The 19,472-nt window shown below is 35.9% G+C and overlaps 1 protein-coding gene across 2 annotated transcripts; it reads left to right on the top strand.

Annotated features, from left to right (window-relative positions):
- The first annotated feature begins 1,872 nt into the window (after positions 1–1,872).
- On the top strand, positions 1,873–19,191 carry ABHD13 (abhydrolase domain containing 13). 2 transcript variants are annotated; one of them, XM_053670340.1, is made up of 3 exons: positions 1,873–2,120; positions 4,897–5,035; positions 17,697–19,191. In XM_053670340.1, the coding sequence occupies exon 3, from the start codon at positions 17,717–17,719 to the stop codon at positions 18,728–18,730; it is 1,014 nt and encodes a 337-aa protein (XP_053526315.1). In that variant the 5' UTR covers positions 1,873–2,120; positions 4,897–5,035; positions 17,697–17,716; the 3' UTR covers positions 18,731–19,191. The 2 variants fall into 2 exon arrangements, with proteins under 2 accessions (XP_053526315.1, XP_053526314.1); XM_053670339.1 differs by lacking the exon at positions 4,897–5,035.
- The last annotated feature ends 281 nt before the right edge of the window (positions 19,192–19,472 follow it).

Raw genomic sequence — 19,472 nt, 5'->3', positions numbered from 1 at the left:
GATGGCACAACTTTGATGTGACTTCTTGTCTCTTAATACAGAAATACTACATAATTCATATATAATTGTAATTAATATAATTAATAATACAGACACAAAGAGCTGCATGCCCAGAAATCTGCTCAAGAATTCAAAAAGTTATTAGGCAAATCTTTTTTTTTTTTTTTAATTTTATTTAGTTACTTTTCAAGTACATTTTTTTTTCTCTCCCCCCCCCCACCCGGTTTCCCCCCTCCCTCCCATTTCCCCCCCCCCGCCCCCCAGTCCTCATCTCTGTGTCTTTCATACTTGTTCCTCAAAATCCCTCCCCATTTTTCCCCTTAAGTTCCCTTCCCTCTCCCCTCTGGTCGCTGCCCACTTGTTCTCTATTTCAGCGTCTTTGTTTTTATTCTGTTTGCTTGTTTGTTTTATTCTTTAGCTTCCTGTCAAAGGTGAGATCATATGGTATTTGTCCTTCAATGCCTGGCCTATTTCACTCAGCATAATGCTTTCCAGTTCCATCCATGTTGTTGCAAAAGGTAGTAGTTCCTTCTTTCTCTCTGCTGCATAAAATTCCATGGTGTATATGTACCACAATTTTTGGATCCATTCATTTACTGGTGGGCACCTAGGTTGCTTCCAACTCTTGGCTATTGTAAATTGTGCTGCTATGAACATTGTGGTGCATAGGTTCTTTGAAATTGATGTTTTAGGATTCTTGGGGTATAATCCTAGCAGTGGAATTGCTGGGTCAAAAGGCAGGTCAATTTTTATTTTTCTGAGAAAATTCCATACTGTTTTCCATAATGGTTGTACCAGTCTACAATCCCACCAACAGTGAACTAAGGTCCCCTTTTCCCCACACCCTCTCCAACATTTGTTGTTTGATGCTTTGTCTATTATATAGGCAAATCTTTATTGAGCACCTACTATGATATAGTAATTGCCACATAATGTAGGACTGAAACATGAAAACAAACTCAGTCCTTATGTTTCAGGAGTTGTTGATTTATACAATATTTTATTATTTTAGCCTTGCTTATGCTTGGTTCAAAGAGAATCAAGGGTTTCTAATTAAGCCTCTTGTAGTGTTGCTGTGTTTACTTACGTAAGTAGTCTACCTTAGAGCCAGGCACTTATTAGGTACTCAACAACAGGAAGCTTCTACCGAGAGGCTAGCTTTGTCCTGCAGCTCTTGATCTGATAGCAGAAATCAATGTATTCTGTATACATAAAACTGTGAGCACATAAGAGGGGATGACCAAGTGATGGGGGGACGGGCATCTGAAAATAAACAATACAATTTAGTGCGGGGGTGACAGTGAATAAAGCCTCAACTTCAAGAGCACAACTGTGTATTCACTTTCAAGGTGCTGAGAGTGGCCCTAGCAATGCTCCCTTAGTCTTGTACTTTGATAAAATCTGCAAAAATAAGATAATTTTACATTCTTTTTATTTTAAAGGGCCCCCTAATTCTTGCAAGGTTCAGGCCTCAACAAAATATGCATCTGCCGCCTTGATAACCCATTATGACAGAGGTAGGAGAGGGATGGTCTGAGGGGAAACAAAAAGAAAAATAGTTATGGAAGCGCTCTAAAGTACAGGAACTCCTATACTAACAGTCCTATAGAGCAGACACTTCGTTTTGTAAGAACTGCGTCCAGCAAAGAGATCTAGTGGGCTTTGAGCTCTCACCTTAGAGGCTCAGACACTCGCAGAAGGCCACAATATACCCTGCCCCACCTCCACCCCGCACCCCGGGCTTGGACAAGACTGCTGGAATCACGAAGGTAGCTGCGACCAGGCACTCACATATCTTGTCCCTCTCGGCCACCGTTCAAGGCACTCTAGCCGCAACGTCTGCGCATGCCCAGAGGGGGGGAAAAATAGGTTCCCACTACAAGGGGAGAGGCGGGGAGCAGGTAGTGTTGAAGTCGGCGAGGGTATTTGCTCGAGACACCGAGTGTGGGCCGGAAGTGGAGGAGTAGACAGTGGCTCCACTGGACCTCCAGGCTAGACTACGACGGCCCCTTGACTGGAAGAGGACGATGAGGAGCAACGGAAGCTGCAAAGGGGGACGCAGCTGCGCGGCGCCGGGTTGCGTGGCCGCGGTAGACTGCGCAGTTTGCAAGCAGGTCTAAGTAAGTGCGGTGCAGTTCAGCTGAGCTGTGGGGTCTGCTTTTTCCTGAAGGGTCCTGACGGGTGGCTGGCAGGGGCTTCGCTGGTGCCCTGGTCCTGCACCACCTCTCGAGGAGAGCAGCGCTGCGCGCCCAGGGCCACGCGGGTCCTGAGCCGTGCTGCCCCGGAAGAAGCCCAGTCTGCAGCCCTGCGGGTGGCGAGTAAAAACCCAAACGAATGCCCTTGTGGAAACTGAGGCGCACGGATTACCGAAGGCCCTCCGGTGCCCTGCTGGGACTTGTTGCTTAGAACGTATCTTAGAGACTCGTATGTCAGTGGTATTTCCAGCAACGTGTACAAACCAATACCTAGAAATTATCCCCAACCCCCACCGCCTCGCACTCCCCTACACACGAAAAGTGAAACAAAAATCCCAGTTGCTCGATCTGAGGCGTGTAGTAGCCCCGGTCCTTTCACGCCACTAATGGGTTAAACATTTTCGGATTTCATGGCAGGAAGTTTTGGGTGTTTTAAGAAACAGCACGAGAGTACCCCCATACAATCGAAGTCCATTTTGCTGTAGGTTTTTGTGAATATTTTCTGAAAAATGCGTTACTAGTGTTACCCCCTAGGTACCATCACCAAGAAAAGGCTTTTATTCAGCAGCTTTTGCATTTGCTTGCCATGTAATAGTAATGGAAGAGAAGTACACAAGAGGATATAGGCTTCAAGGGTTTTTTTTTTAAGTTTTTTATTTATTCATTGATTTTAGAAAGAGGAAGAGAGACAGACAGACACGCGCATCAACTTGTTCCATTCATTGGTTGTTTCTTATACGTGCCCTGACAGGGAATCAAGGTCTAACCCCTGAGCATCTGGCCAAGTCTGGGTTTAAGTTTTGGTGTTTGATTTTTACCGACCTTCTCTTTGTTTCTTTTGGCATGGATTAAATCATATTTGTGTGCATGCTTAATGACCTATCTTTTACTATAGGTTAAATTTTATTCTACTAAATTAGAATGTGTGGCTGTCCATCAAGTGTTAGGTCATAATTATACTACTTAAAACATAGACCATACAATTCGATAATTGTTATAGATATTTACTATGAGCCAGACATTGCCACCTCCTGAAAACGCAATGTTGAATTAGATGAAGTCATGGTCATCAAGGAACTCAGAGTCTGTGGAAAGCAAATGAGTTAACAATATAATAGTGAGTGCCACCACATCAGTTTGTACAAACTGCAGAATATGGAATGATTGGCAGTAAGGAATAGAGGTCTAGGGAAGGTTTTCTGAAGTAGCTGCTACCTGAGCTGGGTTTTGAAAGAAAAATAAGGCATTGTTTTAGTTATTCCCTGTGTGCAAATACTCAGATATTCTCCAGTGAGTTTCATCCATAATGTAATTCAGGTCTAACAGAACTTCTAGTTGTACTTAATTTCACTCACTCTGTTCTGACAGATGGTACCTTAAATTTTGCCTCATGGAAGTAGCTGCATTTATTAGTTACATTTCATCTCAGCAGCTTTGCAATTACCTATTTCACCCCTTTTTCTATAGGAGGAAATATATTTAGAGAGATTGAGTTGGCAAAAGCTACCTGGCTGTTAACCTACCAAGCCCCAAAACACTCTTCACTGCACCACACTGCCTCCCATTGATAGCTAATTTGAAATGATGAAATCAGGGCAGTTTATGAATATCTGTACATGCAGATCTTGGCACACCACCTGCCTTCTCAGGCACACCTCAAGCCCCTTGCCCCCTGAAGATACTTAGCCAAATTGTCCTGGGTTAATAGTATAACTTAGTGGTGGTTACAGGAAACTGTTTAACCCAACATTTTTGTATGATTTCCCCTCTCTTGTCACTTAATCCCAGGGGAATCTATTTCTGTTTCTCTGTTTTTTATTAATGTAGAACTCTGTTACTAAGAGATTCTAAAAATTTTCTAATTCTTACTTAGTTATCTCAGGAATGCGTGAGGCCCTTCTATACCCATTTTAGAATACTGTAAAGAAGGTTTTGGTTCTTCTAATTATTCTAATTAAGATTTTACCCTCAATGATAGGCTTCTAATAAGTTATTACATTTTATGTTACTGTTTCATATAGGTGTTAACTCTTTTAGCAGTATATTCTACTGGAATTGTAAAGTTGTAGTACTTCCAGAACATGAACTGGAATTTCCATGAACATGGAATTTCATGTATTTATGAGCTTGCCTGAGGGTCTTACTTCTGCAACACAGATTTTATAAGAAAATAAATTCTAAGTTTCATCCATGCACTTTATAGTAAAATATTTAAAACAGTACCTCTTTGTAAATAGGAGACTTCCTGAATTTCATTGTCTTAATTTGAACATCTGTTTTGCGTTATTGGCCTTGTAGATTTTCTACCATTTTATTTCTTACAGATATTTATAATCTTTGAATAAATTGTGATTGGCTTACTTAGTGACGATAATCTGTCATCCTTTTTCTGTTACAGTTGAGGACCAAGTCTTCCATGCTTCTGGGGAAGGGGAAAGCCCAAAAATGCTATGTTACTGCCTAGTGTAATGTTTGATGTAATCTGCCCAAACAGATTTAAATCCCAGTTTAAAATGCTTGCTGAACTATTCAATTACTATCCAACATCTCCACAGGCAGTTATTGTTCATTTGTCCCATAGGACTATTAATACATACTTTTTCATTATTGATGACATGTGGGTAACCATTAGGGAAATAGATAATTCATTCTGTGGTGTCTCCAACACACTGACTGATAGCTATTTGTGTTTCCATTTCAGTTGTGCAGCTGGCATGGTTTCTTAACTTCTCAGTGCTTAGCAGAAAAGAAGATATGTTCAGGCAGGAAGGCTGAATCTTTAGTTCTTAATGAACACGATGAGATACTCATTCTTCTGACGTAACTTTTAGCAGTGACAGGTGAATTTGCTTTCTGTTTTCAGTCTTCACATGAACCTACATATTGTTCTATTACTTCTAGATATGTTTTTTAATGTATGAGCAGTTTTTTATTTTTAAACAAGCTGTTCCTAAAATTACTAATTTGAGATGGACTCTAGGGCTCTTTAAAAGTAATAGTTCAGCTCTGGCTGGTGTAGTTCAGTGGATTGAGCTCGGGCCTGGGAACCAAACAACCATGGTTCAATTCCCAGTCAGGGCACATGCCTGGGTTGCAGGCCAGTTCCCAGAAGGGGACGCACAAGAGGCAACCATACATTGATATTTCTCTCTCTCTCTCCTTCCCTTCCCCTCTAAAGATAAATAAATAAAATCTTTTTAAAAAAGTAATCATTCACTTATGACTTGGGACATTTTTCTTTCTTTTTTTTTTTTTTTAAGATTTTATTTAGAGGGGGCTTGGGGCTTTTCTTTTATTTCTACTCAATTAACCTTTAGTCAAATTGGTTTTGGGGAATAAATATTTAACTCATTTATAGGAAAATATTTTGTTGTTTTCAGAAACCTTTTACTATTGGCAGAATTGGTAAATCAGTATACACTGTGCAATACAATGTACACTTTTGCGATTAAAAATAATTAGAATAGTTAGCATTTATCTTTTTTGGTGAGACAGTTTTTACCTTCATTAAAATATCATTTTATCTGTGATTGAAAGAATAACATTTGTGTGACTTACTCTGCTAATTATTGCAGCAATAATAATTAGAATGTGCCATTACTGTAGTTTGGATTTTAGTTCTTGATATATTTATTGTTTTTTATTTTTAATTTTTTTGTGTGTACAGTATTGCTGGGTAAAGTGATCTGAATAGATTACAAGCATCAGGGAGAGAGCAGGAAAATTCTTTGGTGTGGAGAAGGTTGAGGGTGGGTGTTACTCTAGACTTGTAATTAATCTTTAATGTGTTGTTGGCCATCATTTACTTTTTATTGGAGTGAATAACCTGAGTTCTATTGACAAAGCACCAAACAAACACTGCTGAGTTCCTGGAAAATCATGACAGTTCCTTGTATACTTAATTATTTCCTGGCTTTTCTTTCTTCCCTCATGTTAATAATACACTCCTAAAACATACTATGTCTGTTGTCCTACATGAAGATTGTTTAGCCAGAATAATTCTCTACAACTTTAACTACCAGAATGCTGTTTAAAAAATGTTACTTTGATGATAGTGGTCTGGAAGGAGACTGAAAATGTGTGATGAATACAATGTTTTACAAACCTCAATTGAAATATAAAATCACATCTTTGTTCATCAGAGATTTCTAGAGACCTGTTTTTATTTTTATTTATTTAAAAATTTTTTTTATTTTATTGATTATGCCGTTACAGTTGTTCTATTCCCCCCCTTCATTCCCCTCCACCCGGCATCCCCCACCCCCACCATTCCCCCCTTTAGTTTATGACCATGTGTCTCAAGTTCTTTAGATTTTATATTTCCCATACTATTCTTGCCTCCTATCTATTTTCTACCTACCGTCTATGCTACTTATTCTCTGTACCTTCTCCCTCCTTCTCGTCCTCCCACTCCCTTGTTGCTAACCCTCCATGAGATCTTCATTTCTATGTTTCCGCTCCTGATCTAGCTGTCCTTTTAGTTTGCTTTTGTTTTAGGTGTGGTTGTTAATAACTGTGAGTTTGCTGTCCTTTCACTGTTCATATTTTTTATCTTCTTTTTCTTAGATAAATCCCTTTAGCATTTCATATAATAAGTGCTTGGTGATGATGAACTCCTTGAATTTGATCTTATCTGAGAAGCACTTTGTCCTTCCATTCTAAATTGAAAGTTTTGTTGGATAGAGTAATCTTGGTTGTAGGTCTTTGGATTTCATGACTTGGAATACCTCTTTCCAGCCCCTTCTTGCCTGGAAGGAAGAGACCTGTTTTTAATCTTGAGTGCATTCTTAATGTCTTAGTAACTTTTTAGATACTGTTAGAAGTCACATAACCACGGCCCCCAATCTTCTATAGTAAAGATATTATTATTTATAATTCAATGCCTATTTTCCAACTCTACCTTGTATTTTTTATCACCTATAAAATATAATTTGTGAGACTTTTAGGTTATTCAGGGAACTTCTTCCTTTTACAAGTGTAGACATTTAGATGCAAAGTAAAAAAGTCATATATATGCAAAGATACCCCTTCGAAATCGGACTTGGATAGTGGTGTAAGAATGTAGGGTGCAACACTCACTGGATTAAATCCTCACTCAGGGCATAGCCCAGGGTGAAAGGTACTCTCTCTAAAGTTTCTCGTCTCTCTTATAGTTATGATCTTTGAGAACCTGAAGAATGTTTGGTGTTTTTTTTCAATATTCTTTTATTTATTTTTAGACAGAGGGGAAGGGAAGGAGAAAGTGCAGGAGAGAAACATCAGTGTGTGGTTGTCTCTCATGTGTCCCCTGCTGGGGACCTGGCCTGCAAGCCAGGCATGAGCCTTGACTGGGAATTGAACTGGCAACCCTTTGCTTCACAGGCCCATGCTCAATCCACCGAGCTACACCAGCCAGGACTGTTGAGTGTTTTTATTAAAGTTACTTTTTTTCTCTTTTGGCATCTAGTAAACATTAGTAACCTATATATATTAAATGAACAAAAGATTTCATGTAGTACGTCATTTCTGAATTTGAAGGAAACAGTCTCCGGGGGGAAAAGGCAATAAGGTTTGTGGTTATGCAGAATAGAACAGTAGTTTGATCAAACTTAAAAAAAGATTTTATTTATTTATTTTTAGAAATGAGGGAAGAGAGGGATAGAAATACCTTTATGAGGGAGAAACATCGATTAGTTGCCTCTCACACCCTGAGCAAGGACCAAACCCTTAGCGCCAGCCGGTGTCCTGACCTGGGATCAGACAGGTGACCTTTTGGTTTGCAGGATGATGCCCAACCAACTGAGTCACACCGGTCAGGGCTAGTTATCAAACATTTTGTTCTCAGAACCCCTTTACATTTTCTGATCCTCTTTACATTTTTAAAAATTACTGAGGACTCAAGAGTTTCTATACATGTGGACTAAATACAGAGATATTTACTGTGTTAGAAATTAAAACTGGGAGTTTATAAAATTAAACTTCGTCATTTTAAAATAACAGTAAAAACTCTATTACATAACATAATAGCTTTTTTTTTGGAAAACAATTGTATTTGGAAAAAATTAGCAAGGAATATGTCATTGTTTTACATTTGTGTAAATATCTTTAATGTCTGCTTGATAGAAGACAGATTTTAATGTTTCATTCTCATAAGTTGTTTTTGATGAAATACATGAAAAAAAGGCCCACACAAATTTTTAGTTGTGAAAGGAGTATTTTTATAGTTTTTTCAGATAATTATGGTTATTCTCTGATTCTACAATATTAAACAAGTGGTAATTTTTTAAAGGACAGTTACATTGTGGAATCTGAAACCCATATCAAAGAATTTTTGTCTCTGTTACATTAATTTTTTTGACCCATGCTTGATTTTGTGACACCATTCATTGGTCATTTGGAAGATATTAGTTTTGCTATGTTGAGCTAATTATTGCAAATGTTGACACATTTAAAAGGTTATCAAAAATCTCATTTGTTTATTGCACCATGACAGTTCTATCAGAAAAGTGTCCCAAGTTGTGGGAAGCCATTGGCAACTTCATTTATTTTCCAGAAAATGTCTGCTAAACACCTAATTTTGAGTAACCAGTTTGTTAATTTTCTTTTTAAGTCAAAATGGTGTCACCTAAAAAAAGCAGCTAGCTCACCTCACACCTAGTACTTCATGTATCCTCCCCATTTGGTAAGACAGTTGCCCCACAAAATGTAATTATAACTGCTTCTTCAGTGACATTCATAAGTAAAAACTGATTTTCACCCCTCTCCCCACACTTGCCTGGAGTTCATGGTGATAATACAATGACTTACACAGTCTGGTGCCACTACCATTCTGCTAAGGCACCAGCAGTTTTACCCCTCACTGGTTTTATACCACTAGTACAAATGTCAAAAAATGAAAAGACAAATATTATTTTAGTATGATTATAATATTAACCTCTCAGACCTTTTGAAAAGGTGTTGGGGACCCTCAGGAGTCTGCAGCCACTTTTTGAGAACCACTGGGATAGAAAGATCTCAGTTTATAAAGTTTATGCAGCTCTGCTGCTCTGATTTTCTTTACACTTGTCCTTGCCATGTATTTATTTAGATTATACTTGAATACCGCTAGTTCCTCTGAGTAATTGTGCTAAATGAATAAAAATGTGTTATAGATAGCTGTTTGATGGAAAGTAAAAGAAATTCTTAACCCTAGCATTGTATGTTGTTCTGTTTTTAAAAAGTTTGCATAAATTTCCACTTGGTTTCTGTAAGTAATCAAGCATTATGAAATCCAGATATTACTAAACTTATGTTATAAAGGAAACATAGTTAAGGTTTTATTCTTTGTATAGTTACGGACAATTGTGACTTTCTTTGATTTTCTTTGCGTTATCTATAATTAAATAAACTTATATTACGTACATATATATATAATTATATATGTCCATGTCTCGTTTCCTGAGTAGGTCATGAGTTACTTGAAATTTACTGAGAAGCTTATGAGGTACTTAAGAGCAGGGGCTGTACATTTATAATTTTGAAGTAGTTTATAGTGCCTAGGCACTATGATTCCGTATAGCAAGTATCCACACATATTTGTAGATGTAGCATTGCCTTTAATCTTTAAATAATAAATAGTATGGTAGAATAAATTGGAATCTTACGAGGCTTGGAAGCCAGCCCTGGGACCACTTCACTGGACCAGTCTAGGTTTGAGAGCTCTCTGGAGACTTGTAGTTATGTTTGTGGTAATGTTCTGAGAATTCATACCATTGTAGTTGGGCATAACCTTGGTATTGACCTCTTTTTTTAAATCATCAGCTTACAGAATAGTTATTTAAATATTTTCCTTAGAACTGGAATCATTTGAGATCTTCCAGCCACATATATGAGGTAATTAAGATGAGTATGCCCGTCATTCAGTTGATTCATCACTCAGTTAACACTAGTCAACATGGTGGTTCTGAGAGCTTCACAGCTTTAAATTGTTTTATATTTTTAGTCTTTTTATTTTATTTTATTTATTTATTTTTAGACAGAGGGAGGGAAAGGGAAAGAGAGAAACATCATTGTGTGGTTGCCTCTTATGCGCCTCCTACTAGGGACCCAGCCTGCAACCCAGGAATGTACTGGCTGGGAATTGAACCAGCAACTCTTTGGTTCACAGGCCTATACTCAATCCACTGAGCCACACCAGCCAGGGCATATTTTTAGTCTTAAATTGGCTATTACATACCATAATATTGCTCTGTATAATGTGCACCAACATTTTTGTGTGCATTCTGCATGGGATTATTACCCATGGTATGTAATCATTATACCCAGGTATAATGCACATTCTTATTTTTCCTTAAAAAATTTGGGCAAAAAGTGCCCATTATACATGGCAAAATAATGGAAAACACAATGAGTTTCCACAATGGAAGACACAATATTTAGAGACAGGAAACTTGGAACACTAAATGTAAACAAAATAAGTTAATGATGATCATAAATTCTCAAGATAATCTTCACTATATCTGTAAGTTGCATTCATATGATCAAAGTGCTTACATAGTACATCAATATGATGATTATACTTCAAAACCATTCCTTCTAAAGGAAAACATTTGCAATTATATCTACTTGTCTATACATTATAATAAAAATAAATCATGCTTTTAATAGAGTATTTTTGACAGGTGCTTACTAATATAAATATGACATCTCTGACCACTTCATCTAAATAAAAAGCATAAAAATTATTTTTAAGTTTGACTTTTTAAAATTCAGATACGAGACCTGTACCTGTTAAAATAATGTGTTTATTTTTGATACTGCCACATAATTTTAGTTTGTTATTGTATATTGAGACTCAGAATCAAACTTGTGTTTTTGAAAAATATATTTGTTTACACATGCTTTTTTCATAATTAACATAAAGCATGCAAAATATTAAGTGAGGAAGAGGAAGTGTTTAGTTTTGGATAAGTTTGAGGATGTAGATGGAGTAGACAAAGAATGGAAACAGATAAGATAATTGGAGCCATGAGAAAGAGTGAGATCACTGATGGAAAGAAAGTAAATGGGTAGGACCTTGGAAAATGTCTAAATTGGAGTAGGTCAGAGAGAAAAACAGGGATTTGAGTATACTGGAGACTGAGGAAGAACTAATGTCTGCTGTCGGGTATGGGTTTGCAGTGTGGATTGAGAAAAATCCATTAGTTTTATTAGCAAGTGAGGATCACTTTTTAAGAGTGATCATTGTTAAGAGCTGAAACATCAGATTCTTAAGATAGTAAATAGTTAAGGAGTTGCCGGGGGTGGTTAAAGTCAGAGATATATGAGTACAGGTTTTAAAGACATTTGACATGTGAGAGCTGGTGTGCTAACATGGCAAAGGCAGAAGTAAGAAATTGTAATGTATTAAGATGTAAGCATAAGGTTAAACACATAATAATAATGTTGAAGTGTGGGAGATGAGAGGGTATTGGCTGACTAAGATTCTATGCTCTACTGGTCTAACGTTTTTCCCTGTAACCATCCTTCTAAGTAGTACAGACTTTGATCAAACTTGGAGTATATGAAACTCACCATTCTTCTTGATTATTTATGATGCTAAGGTGTTATCTGCAAATGCATTTCAGCACGAAAAAATCTGACAGATAATTAATCTCTCCTAGCAATATATTTTATAAATATTTTGCCACATAGGACATATTTTAAGGGGTAACTAAATCACCTTGCTTATTCTGCATGATTAATAGCAGTGGTCCTGGGTTCAGCTAAAACAGTCACACTCACAAGACCCAATAGACCATACCTGGCACTAACCTCCCTCTGCTTTGTTGAAAGGTACAGGATAGAAAACCCAAAGACACTGAAATAGAGAACAGGCTGACAGTGACCAGAGAGGAGAGGGGAGGGAATTTCAGGGGAAAAGAGGAAAGATTTACAGGAACTAGTATAAAGGACGCATGGACAAAAACTTGAGGGGGGTGGAAAAGGGAGGGAAATGGGGAGCACTGCAGGGGTGGGCTGGGATGGGAGTAAAAGACAGAAAACTGTACTTGAACAACAGTTAAATAAATTTAAAAGAATAAAAATGGAAGAAAAAAAAAGAAAACCCATCGGCATCAGGTATATTCTTCCCAAGTGATAGTTTAGGCTAGTGGAAAGAATAACACGTGGGTGGGCAACTCCTGACTTAACTGTTTTGTGCTCCAGAAAAAATATCTTTTGTAACAGCACATGTGCACAGTGTCCAGGATTCAGCAGAGGAACAGGCTAGTTACAGATTATGTACCACACAGAAAAGCCACTCTATACCTCTCACTTGGCAAGTGTAGCCCTGCTCACTGCTTAATTCAGATTTAGCTCACTAATATAGGTCAAGTTTACTACACAAAATGTTGCTTAGAAACATAGTTAATATCACCCACCTTTATGAGGTATCCAGGGAAACCATGCTAGAAGGTTAGCCAGAGGTCATTTTTTTGTGGAGAAAAAAGGTTTTGTTAATACTTTACTCACATTAATGTATTGACAAAATAAATGGAAAACTTGCGTCCTGCTAGCTGTAGAATCTTCAGTGGACTGTATCAGAGTCACTGTTCATTTACATTGACTATCATAATATCTGGGTCTACGTAAAGTTGTATTTACATCTCAGCACATGGCTTTGGTATTTGCACTTTGTTTATAGTTTCAGCAAATTTAGTAAATAAAAATTCTTCCTATGTTAAGTTTGCTTGTTCTATTTCTCTCGCTCTTTTTTAAAAAAGATCTTATTTTATTTTTTAGAGAGGGGGAGGGAGAGAAACATCAGTGAATGGTTGCCTCTTGCACACCCCGTACTAGGGACCTGGCCCGAAACCCAGCCTAGACTAGAAATTAACCAGGGACCATTTGATTCACAGGCCAGCACTCAACCACTGAGCGCATGTGTTCTATTTCTCTTAAGAGCATAGATAAGATAAAGAGTAGATAGCAGAAATTATAGACAAATTGGGTTATGAAAAAATAAGGCAGTCTGTGAGTGGAGGTCTCTTTCTGGACTACGAGTATGCCATAATGTATTAAAGAGAAGACACACAAACACTCCAGAGCAGTGTCCTTATAATTCAATTTAAATTTGGTGTTCTTCAAAGTGAATTGGCTTTCATTCTGACTTTCACAGTTTAACAATTCATTGTAAGATTACCGTTGTTTATCGCAAAGTCAGTTAAGATGTCTTCTCAGAAATACTTTGTGGAAAACATCAAGTTGAATAACTATTTTTCCTAACCAATAATGGACTCATATTTGCTATTTTTCTGATGTCTACTCTTAAACATATGTGCCCAGTGCTCAGAATACAGTTGTGTTCTCTTAGAAGTATAATAATTCAAGTGTATCACTGAATTGTTTATTTAAAAAACATTTTAGCTGCGAACCAGACAATCGCGGTTCGATTCCCAGTCAGGGCACATACCTGGGTTGCAGGCTGGTTCCCTGCAGGCCAGTTCCCAGCAGGGGATGCATGAAAGGCAACCATACATTGATGTTTCTCTCCCTCTCTCCTTCCCTTCCCCTCTAAAGATAAATAAATAAAAATCTTAAAAAAAATAAATAAAAATAAAAAAAATAAAAAACATTTTAGTATTGAATATGTCAAAAATATTACTATCCAGTAGGAAATACAGTAGTGAGAAAGAGAAACACAGTTCCTGGTCTAAATAGCTTTGAATTCAATATTGTACATTTAAATTAGAAATTAACAAAGCTACTTAAATTATTTTTCAAAGTTTGAATAATTGAAAAATTTAACTATATAGATTTAATATATGCAGGTATGTGTGTGTATGGTTTGAATGTTAAGATATATTTTGTGCAGGTATCGGGGTTTTCTATTTTATCTAGAGTTGCAATAGTTTTTTTTTAATAGTAACTTTGTTTAATTTGAAAACTGAGTCACTTCACTCCTGATTATCTGGGTTGTAAAAGTGCTTTACCATGCACTCCGCATTCAACTTTCTAGATTATTTTCTTTTCTTAGAATGGTGTGGTAAATGCTGATGTTGATTTTAATTTGGGCAGAACATAGTTAAGAAATGAGTAGTACAACCAGAAATACTAGTCACAAAAGCAAATAAAGTTAACATATTGTAGTATTTATAAATGCTTTTTAGAACTTCATTTGATAATGCTGATTGGCCTTATATTAGGTATTTTTAAGTTCTCATTCTACAGAGAAAAAAATTCAGACTGGAAATAAGTGATAAACTCAAGATTATTCTGCACATATATGATAGCGCAGACTTTAAGACTGATAGAATTTTAGTGGCTTTTTCCCCTATTTATCACCAAATAAATGATGTTTGAGTTAATCACCTCTCTGATACCACTCGCAAATGATTGGCTTGACTGTGAAAATGGTAAAATTTTTCACTAAAGAAATACCTTATTCTTGAAATAGCACAGTGCTCTAGTGTACTTGTATTTTATATTCCAAACCTTGTTAATACTAATCATTACACAAAATTCTTTTATTTTGATGTATAAAGTTTATGCCAGTGTGTTTTCATATTTCCCAGTGTAACTTGTGTACACATGAAAATCACTCAGATATTGCTTATACTTAAAAATAATAATAAAATTAAGTAAACACAAAATGAAAAGTGTAAGTGACCAGATGTGTTGTCGAGAAAAAGCAATCATAGATTGTGAAAGGCCTTTATTCTTGACCTGGCACAAATACTTAGTATTTACTGTAATTGGTTTACTTGGCTGCTGCTGTAGTGCAGCCTCTTCCAGTCTGATTTTTAACCAAGTCTGACACCTAGTGCCCCAGCTATTGCTTCCGTAGTTTTTAAGTTTTGTTTACCTGACATACCTGCTTTTCTCTAATGTTGTATAGTGCTCATTGTAATAAAACTTGCTGCAGCTGGGTGGCAGTGCTGATTTCAGAGAAACTTTGGAAAAGCGCTATGATGTTGGTTTATGTTCACAGTCTTTTGAACAAAAAGTCATGTGTGAAAATCTATGCTTAATGAAGTAATAGTGAAAATTTGAATCTATTTAATCATCGAATTAGTCTTTCTAGCCAGTTTAATTTAACTCCATTTTGTTTTATTTCAATGTTTAAATCTAATGATGAACTAAAATGCCATATTTATTAGCTAATGGCATACAGTACAGTTTTATAAATTAGTCATTAACAATTATCCAAAGAATAACTTCTTAATTTAACATTTATTTTAATGGAAGTTAAAATTTTTTTAATTTTATTTATTGCTTGTAGAGAGAGAAAATGTTGATTTGTTGTTTCAGTAATTTGTACATTCATTGTTGCTTCTTGTATGTGGCCTGACCAGGAATCAAACCACAGTCTTGGTGTATCGGGACAATGCTCTAACCAACTAAGCTACCTGGCCAGGACCTAATTTAATGTCTTTTAAAACTTGGTAAATATATAAGTAGATGACTACTCTGTAATAAAAATTATATCTCATCTCTTGCCTTTTTAAGACAACATACATATAAACATTTTAAATTGATTAAATTTTTTGATAGTTTTTTCTATATTTTATTTTTATCATTTATATTTTTCAACAATATTTTTTAAAAATTTCCCCAATAATTTTCTTCACTATCTCTGGTTCTCAATTAGAATTTCTGTTTCTTTTACACTTATCCTTCAAGTATTTATGGCCTCATCAGTACAACATATCAATCAGTGTTGACTTACTGCTATGAAGCTGCAATAAGGACTGTATAAAAGATTTCACATATTATATTAGCAATCCAAATTTTTTTAATCAGATGTGAGACAAAATCATTAAACTTTTTCTTAAAAATAGTACAATATTAGAAAATAGTGGTCAATTTATATAAATTATTTTTTAAGCTTAGGTGTGAAAGCTCCAAGTAGAGAGGAAAATATTCTTTCTTATCCTAGTTTGTTTAATTAGATTTTTTTCTATAATGTGAAAAAGGAAATTGATGATATTATATCAGATTGGTCTTAATAAGTTAGAATCTTTTAACTACCTTTTTAATCAAAATTGCCCTCAACCTACCAATCTCAGTAAAGCTGTAGAATTCAAAAATCTGTTGTATTTCAATACACTAATAGCAAACTATCAGCAAGTAATTAAGAAAACAGTCTCATTTACAATTCCATCAAAAGGAATAATACCTAGGAATAAATTTACCCAAGGAGTTGGAGGAGTAGTACACTGAAAATTGTAAGGCATTAGTGAAAGAAATTGAAGAAGACACAGAAAAATGGAGAGCTATTCCATGCTCATGGTTTGGAAGAATTAATATTCTTAAAATGTTCATGCTACCCAAAGCAATCTACAGGTTTAATGCAATCCCTGTTAAAATTCCGTGGCATTTTTTCCACAAAAATAGAATAATCCTAAAATTTCTTTGGAACCAAAAAAGACCCCGAAGAGCCAAACAAATCTTGAGAAAGGAAAACTACATTACAAGACTGTAGAAATCAAAACAGTATTGCATTGGCATAAAAATAGACACATAAATCAGTGGAGCAGAATAGGAGCCCAGAAATAAACCTAAACATAGGTGGTCAATTAATTTAAAACAACAAAAAAGCCAAAAATATAATGGGAAAGGACAGCCTCCTCAATAAATGGTGATAGGAAAACTGGATCACTATGTTACCATGCTAAAAATTAGCTGAAAATAGATTGAAGACTTTAATGTGAGACCCGAAACTACAGAATTCCTAGAGAAAAAACATTAGCGGTAAGTTCCTTAATAAACTCTTGGTGATGATTTTTTTGGATCTGACACTAAAAGCAAAGGCAGCAAAAGCAAAAATGAACAAGTGGAACTACACCAAGTTAAAAAGCTTCTGAACAGTGAAGGAAACCATCATCAAGATGAAAAGGCAACCTTCTAATAAGAGAAAATATTTGCAAATTGTATATCTGGTAAGGCGTTTAATCCAAAATATAAAACACAACTTGACAACTTAAAAAATATTAAAAAGGGCAGAAGTTCCAAATAGAAATTTTTTCCAAAGAAGACGTAAAGAGTCCAATAGGTACATAAAAACGTGCTGAACATCATTAATCATCAAGAAAATGTAAATCAAAACAATGAGATACCACTTTGCACCTGTTAAAACATCTAGTATCAAAAAGACAACAAGTGTTGGCAAGGATGTGGAGGAAGGGAACCATTGTTTACTGTTGGTGGGAATGTAAATTGGTGCAGTCACTATGAAAAACTGTATGGAGTTTCCCTCAAAAGGTTAAAAACAGGACTACCATGTGATCCAGCAGCATCAACTTTTCTATTAAATCAAGACTGCATGAATGAAGTACTTGGCAGTAAATAAGAACATTAAAAAATAAATATAATTTGATGACTATCATAGAAACTGGAGGAAGACTTTATAACAGAAGGGACAAGGGAAATTAGAGCAACCAGTTTTGTGGATGGATTGGTGTAGGCTTCCAAGGATTCATCTAGTGCCATGATGTATATCATGGATTTAACTTGAAGAGATACATGTTGAATTACTGATAATGTCTCTCTCTTTCTCTTTAGGACACTTACAGAGAACTACAATGGAAAAGTCCTGGATGCTGTGGAACTTTGTTGAAAGATGGCTAATAGCCTTGGCCTCGTGGTCTTGGGCTCTCTGTCGTATTTCTCTTTTACCTTTAATAGTGACTTTTCATCTGTATGGAGGCATTATCTTACTTTTGTTAATATTCATATCAATAGCAGGTATTCTGTATAAATTCCAGGATGTATTGCTTTATTTTCCAGAACAGCCATCTTCCTCACGCCTTTATGTCCCCATGCCAACTGGTATTCCACATGAAAACGTTTTCATCAGAACCAAAGATGGAGTACGTCTAAATCTTATTTTGATAAGATACACTGGAGACAATTCACCCTATTCTCCAACCATAATTTATTTTCATGGGAATGCAGGCAACATAGGTCACAGGTTACCAAATGCATTGCTTATGTTAGTTAACCTCAAAGTTAATCTTTTACTTGTTGATTACCGAGGATATGGAAAAAGCGAAGGAGAAGCAAGTGAAGAAGGACTCTACTTAGACTCTGAAGCTGTGCTAGACTATGTGATGACTAGACCTGACCTTGACAAAACAAAAATTTTTCTTTTTGGTCGTTCCTTGGGAGGAGCGGTGGCTATTCATTTGGCTTCTGAAAATTCACATAGGATTTCAGCTATTATGGTGGAGAACACATTTTTAAGTATACCACATATGGCCAGCACTTTATTTTCGTTCTTTCCAATGCGTTACCTTCCTTTATGGTGCTACAAAAATAAATTTTTGTCCTACAGAAAAATATCTCAGTGCAGAATGCCTTCTCTTTTCATCTCTGGACTCTCTGATCAATTAATTCCACCCGTAATGATGAAGCAACTTTATGAACTCTCCCCATCTCGGACTAAGAGGTTAGCCATTTTTCCTGATGGAACTCATAATGATACATGGCAATGCCAGGGTTACTTCACTAGCCTTGAACAGTTCATCAAAGAAGTAATAAAGAGTCATTCTCCTGAAGAAATGGCAAAAACTTCATCTAATGTGACAATTATATAATGTTTTTCTTTTTGATTAATGTACTCTATTTTGATTTGTGCAGAATGATAAAAATATTTCTTTTTAGAAGTGTGTTATGTCTGTACTTGTCTGAAGAGTGACATTAAACTTTGAAAGGACTTCAGTACTCTGTTAAGATGATCCAAGTAGTTTTTTACATTTGAAAACTGTAATTGTTGGGATTATTTCATACATTTTCATCAAACCTTTCAGTGTGGTTATGTGTCCATATCTTTAGTTTAATATGCCAGTATAATATATTCAGAAGTTTCTTGTTGCTAAAGTGATATATTTTGTGTGATACTTAAGATTAATGGCTGGGGGTAGAAGGCAAGATGTAAACGAGAAACCTTTGGATCTTATTCCTTTAGTAAATACTGGGACAATCATGGTACGCAAACTTAGTTCTGTAACTGCATTTTTCACCTTAAAATAAAATGCATGATATTTTATTTCTTGAATTATGCAATGCAATGTTTTTAATGTAAATAGCACTGGGCATATACTGATGTATATGGTAACCTGGGTTATATCTATTTTTATGTAAATTATTTTGGTTTGGGCAAGAAGTGGAATGGAGGCCTGTGTGCAGGTTGCTATTGAATTTTGTTCTGACAAATGCTAAGATCTGGCTTTTTCTTACAAATAAATGGGACCCCACTTTCCAATATAAATGTACTGTGTTTTGTTAGGTACAATCTGGATCATAGCATGTAAAAATAGAAATTTAGAGTTTTACTGC

This window comes from Artibeus jamaicensis, unplaced genomic scaffold (genome assembly GCF_021234435.1).
Source record: "Artibeus jamaicensis isolate MK-2021 breed Jamaican fruit bat unplaced genomic scaffold, CSHL_Jam_final contig_559, whole genome shotgun sequence".
NCBI lineage: Eukaryota > Metazoa > Chordata > Mammalia > Chiroptera > Phyllostomidae > Artibeus > Artibeus jamaicensis.
The sequence above is the reverse complement of the archived record's forward strand: the minus strand, read 5'-3'. Positions and strand labels throughout refer to the sequence as shown.